The 18,673-nt window shown below is 34.2% G+C and overlaps 2 protein-coding genes across 5 annotated transcripts in view; one reads left to right on the top strand and one right to left on the bottom strand.

The window, feature by feature from the left end:
• Window positions 1-18,673, top strand: part of Grp170 (hypoxia up-regulated Grp170 co-chaperone protein) — a 181,522-nt gene that overhangs the window by 83,925 nt on the left and 78,924 nt on the right. For all 4 annotated transcript variants that reach the window (XM_081772184.1, XM_081772182.1, XM_081772185.1 and 1 more), the window contains exons 13-14: window positions 75-338; window positions 3,378-3,485. In XM_081772184.1, the coding sequence (XP_081628310.1) occupies window positions 75-338; window positions 3,378-3,485 (372 nt within the window). The remainder of the gene's footprint in view (window positions 1-74; window positions 339-3,377; window positions 3,486-18,673) is intronic.
• The window catches only part of LOC145695201 (ADP-ribose glycohydrolase MACROD2-like), a 40,167-nt gene continuing 25,261 nt past the window's right edge, over window positions 3,768-18,673 (bottom strand). Inside the window, exons 5-8 of the mRNA XM_081772186.1 lie at window positions 18,359-18,462; window positions 14,830-14,860; window positions 12,622-12,695; window positions 3,768-4,041 (exon numbers count right to left, since the gene is read on the bottom strand). Coding sequence (XP_081628312.1) covers window positions 3,955-4,041; window positions 12,622-12,695; window positions 14,830-14,860; window positions 18,359-18,462 — 296 coding nt within the window. The 3' untranslated portion in view covers window positions 3,768-3,954. The remainder of the gene's footprint in view (window positions 4,042-12,621; window positions 12,696-14,829; window positions 14,861-18,358; window positions 18,463-18,673) is intronic.

The raw sequence follows: 18,673 nt of genomic DNA, 5'->3' as shown, positions 1-18,673 counted from the left end.
CTATCATGTAATTACAATCTTTTGTCCGAACAGATTTTTTTTGTTAATCTTCGTTATGGTCTGTTTTTCGATAGGTTTCAGATTGGCTTTATGAAGATGGGATAACTGCCGAAACTGACGTCTTTGAACAAAAATTAAACGAACTGAGAGAATTGACAAGAGAATGGTTCTCACGAGTCCGAGAACACAAGGAACGTCCAGAAGCCTTAGCTGCTCTTCGACATATGTTAAACGCTAGTGAGAACTTCCTTGTTCAGGCAAAGAATTTGACTGGTGATGATCAGATGTTTACTCCGGTAGAACTGGAAACATTGGAAACTAAAATTGTGGAAACAAAGGTAAGATTTTTTTTATTTAGTTAGATTCCTGCTGTTTGAATACATCGTATTTTCGAAGTAAACATGATTATTATATTGCATTAATTACTGCTTAATTCAAAAACAAGTCAGTAGCTGTTGTAAATATTCTATATAACAGTAATGATACTGTAATCTGGTGTTCCATATAACGGTTTAGCCTGATTAGGTCAGATCTGGTCAAAGGGCCGCGCTGGCTCAGTGGTAGAGCGTTCACCTCTGGTGCTTGGGATACCGGGTTCGATCCCAGCACCCGCCAAGTGAACTTTGTGATGGACAAACACTGTATGCGTGGGTTTCCTCGGGGTTCTCCCTTTGCCTCCCACTTTCTTCATTTCACCATTTCATTCATTTCTCATCATCACCGTCTCCCTTAGCCTATCCGGCATAATCGTAGGACGTAAAACTTAAAGATTTCATTTCATTTCAGATCTGGTCGCTCATGTCAGTAGTAGAGCGCTCATCTCTGCTGCGAGGAATCTGTAGATCGGTTCTGGACCATATAAATTTGTCAACATTGTATATGTGTGTTTTCTGTCATCCCACTTCTTGCACCTCATTTATTTTCATATCATCCATCTCTTTTAACCTACAAGATATAATTGCGAGACGTGTAGATTTCATTGTTTCGTTATGGCTGAATGACTAATGATTGAGTATTCATTTGCGCGTAATCTCGGTTTCATTTCTGGTGGGAATGCTTCCCTCAAATAAAATGGCACAATCTAGTCTGGTGTTTGCCTAATTAGTCTGTACTGAACTCAACCAAAATAGTCTGTAAAACAGGGAATGAACTCAATGGCACAACAGTCTCTAAAGGCCAAGGCTTACTTCCCAGTTGTACTATGCTGACTTAGTGGTTATGTGTAGTCATAACCAGGGCCCGGATCTTGTTGACCTAAAATTTTCTAAAAAGTGACCTATAAAATGACATTAAAATTCCTGTAAAATGACCCTAAAAATCACAAAAATTGACTTTAAGACTTGTGTTTTCTTAAACGTTTATTTCATTAAACATTGACATTTTTTTTAATATCCATTGGATTTTTAATTAACATTTCTACTCATATTCAAAAAAATTTGTTTCAGTTAGTTGCACTCCATTGATCATTTATTTCTATTGATCAGTCCATTGTACGGCATTGTAGGTCCTAAGTATTGAAAGCGTCAGTTCACTCCCGAGTTGAAACTAAGAAGCACTCTTAAACAATAAAAGTTCCCAAGTGTACACTATATGAGAATAATAGATAAAAACCTGTTTAAAATCTGTGTACGCCTTCTAATCCATTTTTAGTTATTCACGTGATCACATCCTTTATGGTCAATAACACAAAACTATCTGTTTGGCCACCTACCAACCCCCACCTTTCGTTAACCAGCTACAGCTTAGTTTTCATTAGCTTGTTAAGAATGCAGTTTTTCCACCCCACTAGTCAGGAAGCAAGAAAAGAGATTATTCAACTTCGTCTTTTCCACATCCGTAAACCGTGTTCATTTAAAGATTTCCTTATGAAGAAGAAGGAGAATAAAAAGACCATAAGTGACCTAAAAGTCACCTTAAAATATTTTAAAAATGACCTGAAATTTCAAAACTTCAAAAAGTGACCAAAAGTTGACCCTTAAAAACTATATTTTTAGAACCTAGAGTTGATGGATAACGTTTTTATTTGAACTTGCCTTGTCCTATTCGTAACAGAAAAAAGTTGACTTGTCTATAAGATCCGGGCCCTGGTCATAACAATGCCTTCCTCTCAAAATTAATGCCGACGTTTGCAATTTCTTTTGTTCGAATAGCTCTTCAATTGTCCTAGACGCTAGACAAATGTCATACTTTATATTTTTACAGATTCTAATATTGTATGGTGGTTCCGCGTAGCGTAGTCGCAAACGCTCTCGTTTTCAGTGCGAGCAGTTCCGGGTTTGGTTTTCGGTGGGGGCACTCGGTCGAAAAAGTGGGAAAAGCTTTTTCAGGCCCAGCCATCCTGAGTGAGGTTTTCCTCATTCACACCAGGCAAATACCAGGGTGGTACCTAACATATAGGTCCCAGGCCACTTTCCTTTCCCCGAATAATGTGCTCGCCGAGGGACATCATCCTTCAAAACGTGACGGGCTAACATAGTCATAGATGCCAAAAGCCCAGAAATCTAAATCGTAAATCTAATATTGTATATAGTTTGCTGGTATGTTACTTGTGTTAAACTGTTGCTTCAGGAATGCACAGACACACTCGTACAGTAGCGATGGTACGTATGTGTGAAACAAACTTTCAAACTTTAGCATGTACCTACGTATAAGTACTTTTAATGTTTTTCTTTTTTTCAATAGCGTGAAGTAAAATAAATATTAATAATTTAGTTTCTTCTTTATTAACGGTTAAAATTGATGCTTACGTTGTACTTTTCATTAACTAGTTTTGTAAAAAATGTATGTGTAAATTATGCTAGTGAAAAAATAATTTGGTTAGATAATTATTGGCCATGTATCTTATAAATAACAAATTAATTCCTCTATGTAAAGTGAACGAAATACATTACTGCTATCTAATGGGCGCTCACTATTACTATTTTCTAGATCATTTCTTGTTTAACGCCAATTTCTTAAAATTAGAATTAGGTACAATGTTGTTCAAGAAATTTTGGCCCCCACCTTGCTTCCCTCCCATCCGTATTCTGGGAGTCGCATGTAGGAAATTCTAATACTTTGGCTTTAAGACTTCAACTACCCAAAGAAAATTCAACACTTGTTCGGTTTAATTCTAACTAGGATTCTAAGGATATGCTGGTTTTTTTTTTAAATATTTATGTTGAAAATTTCATACATTGTTTACGTAAATATGATGTTTCATATGGTAATTGTGTTTAGAACACGACAAATACAAAGATTATAACGTTTCTGAATAGATGTTTTCTTTTTTATAAAAAATACGTAATAGTACTGTGATTTTATTTATTTATTTATTTTTAATTTCCTAGTAAGCTTTACAATGTAATGCATGTATGCAATAATTTTTGTATTTTAAGGACTGGATGACCAAAATGGAAGAAGAGCAAGCTAGTTTACCGTTAGTTTCTCCACCGAAGTTAACTTTGAAGGCCATTGCTGAAAGAATTGCAAACTTGGAACGTGAGGTAAGTGGTGTGACTTTTCCCACTCTCTTTCTTACATTGGTTTGATCAGTCATTGATCATTCTGTGTAGAACACACAATGATCTTGTCTTATTTACATTCACTAGAAGTAATCTCAGCATTGAAGATAGTAGATTTTTAACTTATTAAATCCGATTCGGAAATACGCTAAATCAATCTCACTCATTGTCCACTGAAGTGGAAAAGTCTGATTTCTCGCAAAATCAACGTAAGCTTAATTTCGTCGTCTTCCAATAGTGTTTTACTTTATAATAAAACTTCTTTCATTAAAAGTATAGAAATATATTTCTATTGTTGAAAATGTTCGAACAGAAACATCAAATTAGAGGCTTTGAAGAGATGAATGACAGGTATGCATTGTTTACTAAAAATACAAGATAGTAGTACACTGTTGCATTTTTCCACAGCCCGTTTCTTTTATGAGATGAGAGTGAAAAGGTCATTTCATTCTTAATCAACAGGGAAAAAAAGTTGGCACTGTTTGTGGTAGATGTCAATATCTGAATTCATAAACAAGCAAAACACCACTCGATCGATCTGCAACAAATAAAAAGTAAACATTAACGTTCAGTATAAAATGAACCTAATAACAAGATAGAGAATGCAATCGAAAAGTATCTTGAGTTGTCACCCATAATCCAGATAGCTTTTCATTGTCTCGTGAAACAATGCGTTAATTTCAAGTGGGAAGAGTCCCTGCTTGTAATGCGTTTTAAAACCTCATGTAGGTTTTTAGGCCCTCGTCCCGTTACTACTGACTTTAAACAGAATATTAATCTATTCCGAATGTTACGTGGGAAATTATGGAGCTTTTATCAGTTTTGCAGTCCTACAGCTGACAATAGTGAGACGTTAAAAGTATTCCTGTTTCTAGTCCAAATGAAAGACATTTGGAAATTAGATACAACTCTATTTACAGTTCCGATGAAAATAAGTGTTTTTTTTTTTTTTTTTTTTTTTTTTTTTAATTGTCTTTGTTAACGGAAATTGAAAACAAAAATTTATAGGTTGGATTGAATGTAAGTCTTAGAGAATATGTAAGCAGATAAACAATCTTTGGAAAAAAAATAACACTAAATATGTTATGGCATTGTCGTCCGCGTTGTTCGCTGCTATACTCGGAGAGTTTGTGGTGGACAATATCCATCCATGGGTTATCTCGGGGTTCTTTCTTTCCTTCCCAAATTTTTATTCTACCAATTCCTTTCATAGTTATTCACTTTCATTAATCATCCATCTTCTTTAGCCTATACGACATATCCGTAGAACGTAAAACTGAAAGATTGCATACTGTATAATCATCCTAAATATAATTTGTAATGAAAATATCGCAGATAAGTGTAGTTTCTGAATAACAGTGAATATGGGTGTATTCCCATAAAACAGTTGTTCTTAAACTTTTTACTGCGACCCACATTATATAATAAAAGGTATTTTGTGGCCCACCTACTCTTATTCAAATACACATTGACATTCTGCGTAATGGTGGTATATTTCAAAGCAATTAAATTTTGTAAATCATATATCTAATTTATTATTTTCTAGACTAAAAAAGAAAAAAATACATGTTATACAAAAAGTAATTGGAAAGCAAAATCTTTGTACTATTCATAATGAGGCGCATGCGATGCATGTGCTTGTTTTCGATATTTATTAATAACTGCATTGATATCCACGCTGATACTAGTTCCTTCCAGGCGCAAGCAATTAGAACACTTGGAGTCTGTTTCTGTTTTAGTCTTGATCCTCACCATCGCTGAAAACCCATCTTCACATTAAATAGGAAACACTAAACTGGAGTAGCACTTTCAAAGCTTCAGTAGAAAGTTGTGGACAGGTTTGCTGAACGGACAGCCAAAACAATTTCAGCTGATTGGGGTTGAAATTCATATGAAGTGAGCTATCTTGAGGTACATCGATTAATTCTTCATTGGCCTTCACTGATATTCCAATTGAAATGCCACTGACAAACCAGTTTGCAATCCACTTCTATTGTTTACGTCGTCTGAATTCACTTCATTTTTGATCTCGAAGATTTGAAATGTTTCGAAAGTCATAATTGTAGTTTTCAACGTTACTCTTCCACAAAACAAGTTTCCTCATAAAACTTCGAATTTTATCATGAACTGCAAATATGTCGGCTACTTTCGTGCCTTGTTGGTAGAGATTAAGTTCATTTAATTTCGAATATATATCAGCCAAATAGGTAAGCTTCAGCAGAAATGACTCATCACACATCTTTTCCGCATACTCGGTTTTCTGGTCCAAAAATGTCGCGAGTTCATCAAGTAGTTCTCAAAGTCTTGTCAGTACTTTTTTCCTTGATAGCCAACGCACCTCGGTGTGCAAAAGAAGTGACTTATAAATACTTTCCGTTTCCTCACACAGCTTTTCAAATAAGCGGGATTGCGACGCCTTTGCCTTGATGAAGTTCACAATTTTCACCGCAGTATTCAAAACTTTTAAAATCATCCGACAAAGTTATCGACATTAACACTTCCCTATGAATGTTGCAGTGTTCGGTTTAACCTCACAAATAAGAGTTACAACACTTTTTTTTTCTCGCACATAAACCGAGTACCATTAGTACACACACCTAGTGTTGTAAAATTTCCGGAAATTTTAAACCTGCTCGTAGAAAACCGTTTTTTCCGGTTTCTTTCCGGAAAAATTGGGAAAATAACGAAAATCTTTGTATTAGGTTAATTTTACTAGTAATGGAAGTTTTTTTCAAACGCGTGAAAAATGTGAGTCGAGAAATTTCAATATTGCGAATATTTAAAAAAGAAGCATTCGAATATAAAACTGTTGTAATTATTCTTGAAAATTAATAGTCTGCACTCATTTCCTTTATGCGGTTTTTTGGTCGTCGTTTATTCCTGGTTGTGCATTAATTACAGAACTTTAACAGTTGCGTACACATCTACCAGCATGAAGTGTTTCTGTTGCAACAAGTAGGCTCTTGAATGAAACTGAGTTCTTAATGTGCTCTTTGATCTGGTGAAATTTTGTTAATTTTAACTAAATTACTTCTTAAAAGAGAGAGCAGCAAGCAAATTTCATTAATACTCATGCACTAAAACATATAATTACTATTATTTAATATTCTAATATACACTTTTATATAAACTTCATGTACAAAATTTTATATGTGAACAAATACTTGTTTTCTAGTGCAACAAATTATATAAAAATGGAAGTGACTATATTTGTAACTTAACAACTCTTGAATCACCAGACTGATCTCGATAAAATTTTCAACATAGATGAGGTTCGGGCCTGGGATGGTTTTTATCATTTCACTTTGAAGGTGCAACTTGGAGGAAGAAAGGAAGGGGGATGTATATTGAAAATGACTGATATTAGTGTCGAATCCGTAGTTTTCGGGGTCGCTGAGATAAACAGTTGCACTTCCGATGCTTTTTAAATACAAATTCAGGCACGCAACTTAGGAGAGGGGGAAGGGGATATATATATATATATATATATATGATTGAAAATAGCTTATATTAATGTCAAATCCATAGTTTTCGGAATTGCTGAGATGAACAGTGGCGTTTCCTATTCCGTTTAAATCCAAATTCAGCCCCCACTAGTACTCCTAAAGGAGGAGGGTGGCATGTAAATATAATTGAAAATGACCTATACTAGTGTCGAATTCATAGTTTTTGAGGTCCCAGTTCATTGGTGACAGTTTTGGTGTCCTTTATGTCCAAAATGAAACTCATTCTCCCCGTGCGAAGAGCGGGTATTTTGCTAGTCCTTAGTAATAAGAACGGAAGTTTCACATGCTAAATTCTTTAATATATATCCCGCTGCTCTAATTTACGCACTTCAAATATGTGTAAATAAGATCATACAAACAATAAAGAGGAATTTTATCAGAAAACTAAAAAGTAAGATTAAAATCTGTTGCTTTAAGTATTTTTCCTGTTAGCGAAATACACTGTGTATAGGTTACATCAAATAAGATTAGCATCAGGCGAATATATTTCCTGGTTTTTGCCAGTTTCCGAACAAAAGATTTTTTCTAATAGGTTCAAAATTTCCGGAAGTTTTAAACAGCACAAGGAAGATACTTATCTCCATAAAATATATATTTGATTTTAACATACTAGTATTAACTAAAATGATTCTGGCCCTGTTATTTTAACACTTCCCTGCCATAAAGCGGGAACTTCATAAGATTTCTTGAGGTAGTTTAGGTGCGTCTTTCGTAATTTTATTTTAATATCTTTTGCAGCCATAACTCCATTCTATCACGATGCTAACTGTAAAGAAGTGATACACATATATTTGTTGCCACAAATGATTCCTATTCTAATACAGGAAACGTAAGCGCTCAATGTCCTTAACTGTAAACTAGTAAATATAAAATAATTTTCATTTTAAAAGCATTTCAAAACCACACCGACAACGTTTGGGAAATGATTTTTTACACTAAGGTAAGACAAATAGTTTAGACCACCCTAGTTGTAGAAATGGTTCCTTTCGGCGCTCTGAACGGCAGAAAATTTGTCGAAAAAATGCAAAAACATCCATAACTCAAAAGCTAAATGTCTGTTCGAAATCGGGAAGACGGGACCCTCATGGCTAAGCGGTTACTTTACGCACCTTTGGCGTAGGTGCCCCGGGTTCGATTCTCAGCAGGAGCTCGTGTAGTTCGGATTCAAGGTTAAGCTGTAGATCCACGTTTCATAGTCTCGCTGTCGAAAGGAACGCTAAACCCAAAATCAAATCAAATCAAAATATATTAATGCGCAATGAGGGATCGGCACAAGGATTTCCCTCAAAGAAACTGGTTAATTCCTGAGTTATTTTATTATAAGTTGAATAAGAAAAATAAACTACAATCAAATACAATATTTCAATTAACTAAAACCAGGATGGATTGATTTAAATCAGTCTGATTTAAATCACGATTTTAATCAAGATTTATATAACTTGATTTAAATCAACGATTTTTATTTAAAAAATTAAATTCCGAAATAAATTAAGTTGAAGTGAAAATAAGTAAAATCCCGTTTCTGCTCTGTTATTTCGATTATGAAAGATAATAATCATAATACAATGAGACTCAAATGTATGTAAGCACAGTATGAAAACGAGTATCATGCAAAGGATGGTTAGGGAAAATCCCACTTTGTTCAGGTAACGGGTGAATCCTGCTTTCTTCTCTTCGTAACATAGGGTTTTAAATCGTTAACTATTCCAACGGAGAAATCTTCATGTACATTTAAGACGAAAATTCTTTTGTCCACGTCTATTTGAATGTTAACAGATAATTTACAGAGTTCCGATCCCCTCTCCGAAACAAAACAAAAAATAAAATAAAATAAAACTTTAGGTGAAATTTATGTACTAAATACATAGAAGTTCCTCGGGATCGTAATACGGCAAATTTTGGATGTGTTAAAATATCGAATAATACTTTTGATAAAGTGGATACTTTCAAATATCTAGGGTCAGTATTAACAGACGAAAACGATATTCACGAAGAAATTAAATGTCGACTAAATGCAGGGAATTCGTGTTATCATTCAATTAAAAATCTCTTGTCGTTGCGAATTCTTGTCGATGAATTCGAAGCTTAAAATATATAAAGCGATAATAATGTCTTGTTCTGTATGGTTGCAAAACATGGTCGCGTACTATGAGGAAAGAGCATAGACTGAAAGTGTTTGAGAACAAGATCCTGAGACGAATATTCGGACCTAAGAGGAACGGGAATGGCGAAAACTTCATAACGAGGAATACATAATTTATACGGTTTACCAAAGATTGTTAGGGTCATTAAGTCTACGAAATTCAGGTGAACAGGTCATGTAACCAGGATGAAAGAAAGTAGGAACGCTTTCAAAGTCTTAACTGGAAGACCAATCGGAAAACAACATTAGGAAGACCTATACGCAGATGGGAGGACAATATTAAAATGGATTTTTCAGAAATAGGAATACAAAGTAGAAACTGGATTCAGTTGGCTAAGGATAGAAGTCAATAGTCAGCTTTTGTGAACGCGGCATTGAACCTCCGAGTTCCATAGACGATAGAGTTAGTTAGTTAATTTTAGGCGAAATTTACGTATTTTATATGTATTTCGTGCCGCAAGCTAGTTCCGATTTTTTTAAAAATATGCCCCTGTCAAATATCAGTAACTTTTGTGAAAAAACAAGTGTCAAGTAGATAAACGTTGCTGTACTTTTTCCTTAATGTTTAAGAAACATTATTTGAGATTGAAATAGGTTAACGATTTGGTATTAATTCAAAATGCAATCCCAATACTTTCACTTAAATGGCATAATTAACATTTAATACTAATTCCTAATGTATTTTCTTCGATTCACGACTTGTATTATTCGAGGAGAGAGATTTGATTTAAATAAAAAAATCAACAAAAATGTTTTTTTTTTTTTTTAAAAAAAATCATGATTTTTTTCCACCCTGACTAAAACCATGGTATATCGTTCACATTAGATCAGTGTTAGGATTCGAAAGGTGATATATTTGATTGATATCTGGGAACGAACGAGGGGTCATTCCATCCTAAGTGAGCACTCTGTCTCTGAGACACAGTGTCCTCACTTTGGAGAAAGAACTGTGATTCCGGTAGATATATCGGTCGAGTAAATACTGTTGTGTGATACACGAATGTACAAAAAGTACTGACGGTGAAAATGTGGAATTTGTTTCGTTCGGGAACGGTAAGTACATTTTCCTAAATCAGTTATTGTTAAGTAGTGGGTCGCATACCTCCAGAATTCGGAGACAGATTGTTGGTTGGTTGCCATTAATTTTGTTTGTAATTCATTTTATCGTTATTATTTGTAAGGAAGGAGTCATTCAAGGCTTGCTGGAAAGGTGTCGTAGTGTTCAAAGAACTGAGAACTACTGTTGTAGATTAATTGTAAGAAAATGCGTATTGCATTAATAGCTTTTTTAAAGACATCAGGTAGGTTAGATTTATGAATCATAAACATCATCAGTCTATCATGAATTAAAATGATTCAGGCAGTTACTTAATGGTGATGGAGCGAGCAAATGGATTTTTATAATGTCGAAGTTGATTGGTTGATTTAGAGTTTAGCGCAGTTTCAGCACCGAGGCTATATGAGACGAGGACCTACAACTTAACGTGGGATCCGAACTACACGAGTTCTCACTGGGAATCAAACCCGGGCCTCTTTCATCGAAGGAACGTAAGCTAAATATAGTCGCGAAAAAGCTCATGGTAGCGAAGTAAAAAAACTTATAGCCAGATGAGGAAAAAAATTTAGTGAAGGAGCATGCCGAAAAAGTTTTTATATTCTTTGAAAAATCAATTTATTTATATAAAACCTATTACAATATCTCAAAATATTACCTTGATCAAAAAGTTCCCGCAAACACCACCGTGTGGCGTTTTTTGTGGTGGTGGTGGGGTGCCACATCTGTCAGCGATATTCCTTCCCAATTAGAACGTCATAGTTTATCATTTGTGAAAGTGACGCAGTGTTGAGAACATCTGTTTGCGTGCATGTTTCGATTTTTGCAAAGGAGTTGATTTTGCAACAACGAGTTTGTATTAAATTTTGCGTCAAAATCTGATTCGATGGTGCAGAGACCTTGGAAGTGTTGGAAAAGTGTTTCGACAATGATGCTCGTAAACAAACTACGGTTTACCAATGGCACGAATTCTTTACGCTTGGGCGTGATTCAGGCTCGATTTCAAGTTGAGAACATCTATAAAGTGAAAGAAATGGCGGAAAGCCGTAAATTATTAATCAGAGAACTGGCAAATGACTTAAACATTGTGGATCTGTTCCAGACATTATAGTGAATGATTTTGGTTTGCGCCGTACTGCAGCAAAGTTAGTGCCGAAAGACCTGAATTTCATGCAAAGAAGGGACCGCATCGATATCGCCAAATACATGATTTGCAAGCGTGAATCCGACGCAACATTTATCAAACGCATCATTACTGGAAACAATGTCAGATTTCTCCGTTCTGCTTTAATCTTGATAGATCTCCAATTTCCACTTACACTTCGTCCGATCTCCTTCCAAGAAAATATCCTATTCCTGCTATTTCATCTCGCAATTCTGAATAGACCATCCAGTAGTCTCCACGCATTTCACTTCACTTATTTCTTGCATATCAAAGATTTTTGAGTTTTCGGCATTGCAGTAGTAATCTCACATGCCTTATTTTCTACCATATAGACATATCGCTTAACGAATTGAGACCCTGCTTCCTGCCATGACGCAAAAAATTTTGTGAAATAATAGTGTCGCATTGCATAACATAGTTTGTGCAACTGTTGGTTTTTCTTTCACTAGAAAATAGTAAGACATAGTAGACATTGCTCCTGCTTTCCCATCCCACTCCTTCTTTCTCGTCTTACAATTACTCGGTAGCAAATTCCCAGAAGGGTAGCGGAGGAGGGGCATAATGAAGTGAGGCGAATGGTTGAACATTTGAAGCCTACGGGCGTGTCAGTTGGCAGTGTGGAAGTATTAATGTTTTTCTATGGTTTCATCTTTACATAACAATACAAAAAAATAAGGAACTTCGTTATACCTGAAACGTGTTAGAAACTTAGTCAATGTACTTATACTTCATAATACTATTTTACTCCAAAGGATTTTCTTTTTAGGTTTTACTTTTCGATTTACGTTCCAGTTTGAACATGAATTTAGCTGAATTTTCCGGAGTTCGACGCACATGTTCGACCCTGTGTGCCGATGCTCGTGCATTTCATAACAAGAGATCGAGATCAAGCTAAAGGATTATAATATAAATCACTTATTGTACACCTTCACTTGATGCTCGGGATATTTTTCTTTGTAAAATTTTGTAAAATTTGTGTTTAAGTATATTTTGGTATAATGCGCTTTTTTTCTTTTTTTCTGCAACGTGAGTTGGTCCGTAATGTCACAAACTACGTTCTGTTATTACACGGTGGCTCAAAGATTGAGTCATCTTTCAAAAAACTTAAAGTTGTTCTGTTATGGCAATTCAGGCAATGTCAATTTTGAGAATTACGCTCAAATATAGCGTGTGAACACAATGTTTGAGAACAAAATGAATATGCATTAGTTTTCTTCTATCCGTAAGAAATTTAAATGACAATAACTTACTTTATCTACGTAATTTTCCAAAAAATTTCTCACTGTTCGTAACGCTACAGTTGCTGCCTTTTTTGCTGGATAACCTAAAAGAAATACACAAAAAGTACATATTTTTCTATATAATGAATATAATGTATTCTACGTTCTTACAGATTATTACAGTTATCCACATTTCTTATCCGTACTCTTAGATCTTACTTCCTTTGTAATTTTATTTATTTATTTATTTTTAACTTACTTAAGGTGAGAAGAAGTAAGTTTTAAATTGCGAATTCTGATTTAGCCATAGCCAATATGAAAATCACTACTGTCAAAAATTGTCTAATCTACAAGAGCATAAGTGACTCATCATCGTCTAAGTCACGCTATCACAACTAGAAACGATAAATTTGGACGAAAAATAAATTTTGTCTCGAGAACAAGGAATAAGAAATTATTTTGAGGGATACGTCTCCTAAGAAAAGTGTTCAAAGCTTTTTGCCAAGGATACAGCATCTTACTAATTCCTGAAGCGAGAAAGGTAAAACTCTGCGTATAAACTAGCCATTAAAAATTTTGCATCGAAAAAAGCAGTTTATATAATATTACAATTCCAGTTTTTGTACTCAGAAAATCCCCAGTATAGAATTCACCCAAGTTAGAAGAGTGAAATTTAGTAAAGTGTTAATTTAAAGTGAGCTAACACTTATTCCAGCGTTTTCGGAAATCCATCTTCTAGAGAGACTGAAACAGTTTTTAGAGAAAGTGGTTCTGTGATATTTAATTTTTCTCTTTTATATTTATTAGTCGTCGAAGCTGGTGTTCTTATAAAAATAAGTTGTGGTGAAATAGCCCACGAAGGGTTACGGCTAGCCAAGTGATACACATTCTTTTCGGTGAATCATGATCAGCATATCTTCTCCCATTGTCAAAGATCGGAGACACCATTGTCATTCTATTGTTCTAGATCGGAGATTGTCATCTCTTAATCCAGCTTTCCGATTCTCTCAAGATGCTGGTCAACACCGGCACTGAAAGTCCTATTTATCAAGAACATAGGCTACATGGTGTTAGGAGCTAAAATTACTAGTATATATATATATATATATATATATATATATATATATATATATATATATATATATATATATATATATAGGGTGTTTCAAAACAACAACAACAACATTTGGGAGATGATTCCTGACACTAAGGCCAGGCAAAAAGTATAGACCAACCGGAGTGCACAAATGCTTTCTTTCAGAGTTACAGGCTGCCGAAAACTTGAAAAAATGAACTTTAAAGGTCCATAACTCCAAAACTACGAAATTACCTTAGTCGGAATAAGACTTCACTTAGGAACTAGTATGTGCGCTATCCAAAAATACATGTTTCAGAATCCTAAGACACTGACGCAACAATTTTTATAAAAGTTTTGCTACGGGCGTATAATCTTAAGTGCTCATCAACTACATCTATAAAAATTGTTGCGGAAGAACCTCAACACCTTGTATAACCTCTTAAGATGCAGATTGATTATATTGATGAGCATTTTCTAAGAGTGACAACACACTAGTAATATTAACTCCTAGCACCGTGTAGCCTAACAGCATATGGTCTTGATGAATAATTGGATATTGGATATACTTAGAAATAGTTCCACGGAATTTGAAATGTATCCAAGCGTGGGTACTTTTTACCAATGACATTAGCTTAAGTTCTTTCTTCTTTATCCCTGAATGTGAAAGCCATCTTCGAGGGACGAGCGGTACCGCTGCTTCTCTGGTCTGTACGGTCGGTATTTTGGTCCGTAACCGTCCTCCAGCAGACGTTCTTCATGTCTTGTAGACTTCCATACAAGCAGTGTAACAGGTAATTCCCCAGAAGCATATCAAATACTTGTTTGATTTCATGCTATTACGTATAGAGACTCTAATTGCAGCATGCGGAGGCTACATCCCGTACTGATTTATTATGGTTAGAGGTTTTGTAGTGTTCTAAAATTGAAATCGTTTTCGTATTGTCATGGATTTTTTTTTTAATACAAATTTCGTCCTCCTGTTATTTGTCTTTTGTTTATCTAAATTGATCGTTCTTTCAAATTTTCTGATCTAAGTATATGGGAACGTAAGTTTATTTTTATTTGAAAAATAAATAATGTATCCGTTGGACTTGCTTCGAACTTATTTTACTATTTAAGATATTAAGAAATGTTTCATTAGTAATAAGATGTCCACTTACCAAATATGCCTGTTGATACACAAGGAAAGGCCTAAAAGAAAAAATGAAAATATATCATTTGTGAACGTTAATGTTAATATATGTTAAATTATTTTTTTAACTTACTTTCAGTTCCACACCGAATAGTCAGGTTCATAAATTTTAAAATGTTTCAGTTTGTCGATTATCGCTTGAAAGTATGTACGCAAACAGAATTTTCATTTAACATAAGTATTCTATCTTCGGATTTAAGTATTGGCTACTAATAGCTATGGATTAATGCCAGTGTTAATGGTATTTCATGCACGAGGGAGACAAACTTTTTAATAGAGACAAACCTTTCGATGTAATGTTACTTGCATATTTTGGTACGTGTTCGGCATCTGACGTTTTTGATGTTTATATATTAAAGAATGTTAATGATAAGATTATCTTTCTCATAACTTTATCTCGTAAGTCCTGTTCGAAGGACAAACTCAGCTTGTTCTAAGTTTTAAAGTTTTTTTTTTTTTTTTTAAATTAATACTGATTAACGGAAAATGGGTTCTCATACAGATTGGACTTCAGAAGATAGCACTGAAAATTTAAGTCGGTAGTACTCTATTGTCAATAAAGCGGCGCGGCGTGAAGAGCTGTTATGTAAATAAACTGAAAAGACACATCTTTCTTTTCTGTTACTGTAACAGATGTGTTAATCAAACTAAGAATTTTCATTCCAATCACTAACAGCATTGTCAAGAAACAGGCAAGAAAAAGGATTTAGTGGGAATAGAATGAATGGAAATTAATTAACAATTATGGATGCTAACTTGAACATAAGCACTTGAGGCTTTCAGTGCCCTGAAATTCAAGGACCATAGTTGCTATCTATATAATTCGTCATTGTATAGTCATTAAACCGGTTTTTCATGCTTTGACAAGGCAATGAAAATTTTTCTTTCGGTATATTTTCAAGTAGTAGCTAGAATAAATATTTAATATTTTAAAATACTTACTTAGTATCCGCCGGAGAGGGGGGGGGGGGAATTCAGTTTTCTCTAGGGCAATGTGATTAGTATCATTAACTGCGCTGCTAGATTGGAAGTGTGTTTCTTCCTATCCTTAGATGAGAAAAAAGTAAATTTAATCCTTATTTCAAGAATTGTCTTTAAAAAAAAAGTAATAAAGCAGTGACCCATGCCTTTACTGAAAGACTAGTACAGCAATTAAATTATGAGTGGGTGAAAATATACTTCACTTCAGAAAGAGTATAATGAATTCTCCGCCTTACAGTGCATTGTTTTCAAGAAGACAAAATTTTTAAGTAAAAATTAAATGTACTATTTTTTCTCTAAGTTGCCCGAAAACAACAAAAGTAGTTGGAAATTTTTTTTGTTTTCCGGATGCAAAAGTAAGGTTTTTATCTCCTAAGTGTTCACAATCGGCAATTGTTTAATAAATCCATTACAGTAAAAGAAGAGCAAGGCAAGTACTTTCTGACTTTACCCACTACCACTATTACTATATGACTCTGTTCAGTTAATTTGCATTGCTATAGTATCAGAGACTATAAGTATTGACTACGTGCTACAAATGCTCAATACCAATTGCATAAAATATTGTATGTTACGAACTTCCAAATTCAATCTGTTACATGACCTATAGTATTTTAAATGAAATTATTATTATTATTATTATTATTATTATTATTATTATTATTATTATTATTATTATTATTATTTTAGTTTAACGCCCCACAATTATGTCCTTTAGGCTAAAGGAGAAGTATGATTAATGAAAGTGAATGATTATGAAATTATATACCTCGTGGTCTACCACTAGGAGTTGAACCCTAGACCATGTATACCAAAGACACGCACATATTAGCCATTAGATCAGGGGGGAGGGTAGTATTTTACATGAGTAACTTGTGTAATTATTTGACAAAAGTTGTTTATTTTAGGATTAGACGTTCAAAACCATAATCATTAACACTGATTTCACGCAGAAAAATAAATCTTGAGGAAGATAACATTTTTTGGGATATGTTTCGAGAGTCACGGAACTAGGCAATATTTTATATATTTCCTTCCTCATTCTCGTGTGCAATTCATTCATTCTATTTTTAATTTTTTATTCGTACTGTGTTGTAATTTTCTTGTGCATATTCCGACTGTTACGCTTTTTAATTTTGTTTATTCTTTACACTGAATTAAGTATATGAGCTTTATTCAAAATTTCAAATATTCGTAATTTTAAGATTTACATTTGTGTTGTTTCTCATTAGTAGAGACACGATTTTTTAGTCACACGCTGAAACGTGAAATGTATCAGTTTCGTATGAAAATGCTGTGTACCTAAAATATATATGTTTTCACTATTTGTTAGGCCATATAACGCTCGCGATTAAATACGAAATTCTGTCGAATTAGCGAAATTAGCAACAAGTCTCGATATTCCACGAAATTTACGCAAAAGTGACAATTTTTCAACGCTTTTATGATTTATTCATTATTCTCCCTTCTGGATACTTGACCGTGAGTAATAGCTACTAGTTCGTCATTTGTCTACCACAATGAAATATGGGACTGCCGGATGTCTGACGCCAGCTCTCCCTCAGTTTTTTTTTTTTTTTTTTTTTTTTTTTTTTTTTCTTGGCTGCAACGAGTGTGATCCCAGATTTGCGTCGTATACTTCTGAATGGCTAAGCAACGGTACAATGCCAAAAATCACGACATGTTTCGATAGTGCACAAGAATTTAAATGTCATGGTTACTACGTTTTAGATCACGTCCCATGAAAATTTCCATTTTTGAGAAAATAGACCACCATGAATTTTTGAAATTTTACATGCAATTACAAAATGAGCTCCAAACGGTATCTACTGGTGAAGTGGATAGTGTGAAAGGAGTCTTGCGGGGTGTGTTAAATGAGCATTCAGAAATCGCTGGAAATGTCTCCAACTAATGTATATATTAGTTTCGAATGTTGATGTGGAGACGACTCTCTCTTCTTACAATGACATATTTACCGACAAAAAAACAATTTGAGCTCATGCGTGGCTAAGCGGTTAGAGTACTCGCTTTGGCGTTGGAAATCTGGGTACGATTCCCGGCGTGAGCTCATCTGGTTCGGATTTCACGTTAATCAGTAGGTCCCGTGAACACTAAAGTTATTTTTTTCTATTAATGTTCTCTCTGTGTGTTTTTTCTTTAAAATGATACTTTTATTCAACGAGGATGCTTAATGTTATTTTTAAAAACTCCAATATTGTTTAATATAGTCATGATGATTGATGAGTGGAAATTAAGGTTAAATGAAAGGTAACTAATTGTAATTCCCAAGGGAAAAAGTGTTCTTACATTGAATTTTTATTCACCGATTTTTATAACGAAATTAGGAATTCTTATTTACCACAAAATCGTGTCTCTACTCATTAGATTACCACTAAGTGAGTAACCAATAGAAAACCTGTTTAATAGTGGTTAATACGCAACTAATTTCTGAAGTTGATGATTAACTTTACATTCCTCATTGCCAAGTAGAAACAATTTAAAATTTCAGTACATACTATTGTCCTAAGATCGTTGTCCACCAATTCTTCAAGACATCTTTTGTAGGATGATTCCAACATCTCTTCATTCTCTCCTCGAGGACCAACAGTATGAATTACATCTGCATAGATAAAAACAGGATTACCTTTAATGACGATCTCATAGAATGCCGTTAAATCTATATAAGTATTTATATTTATTTAGAAGTTGTTCCAGAAGAGCAGTTATATTATTTCGGTTAATACGTTCAGATTGTTAATATATTTGTCATTCCGATTGGCAAAGGTGCTTTATGTAACTATACTACTCAATATTTGCAGGGTTGAAAAACA

Source organism: Thermobia domestica, chromosome 9 (assembly GCF_964235325.1).
Source record: "Thermobia domestica chromosome 9, izTheDome1.hap1.1, whole genome shotgun sequence".
NCBI classification, from domain to species: domain Eukaryota; kingdom Metazoa; phylum Arthropoda; class Insecta; order Zygentoma; family Lepismatidae; genus Thermobia; species Thermobia domestica.
The sequence above is the reverse complement of the archived record's forward strand: the minus strand, read 5'-3'. Positions and strand labels throughout refer to the sequence as shown.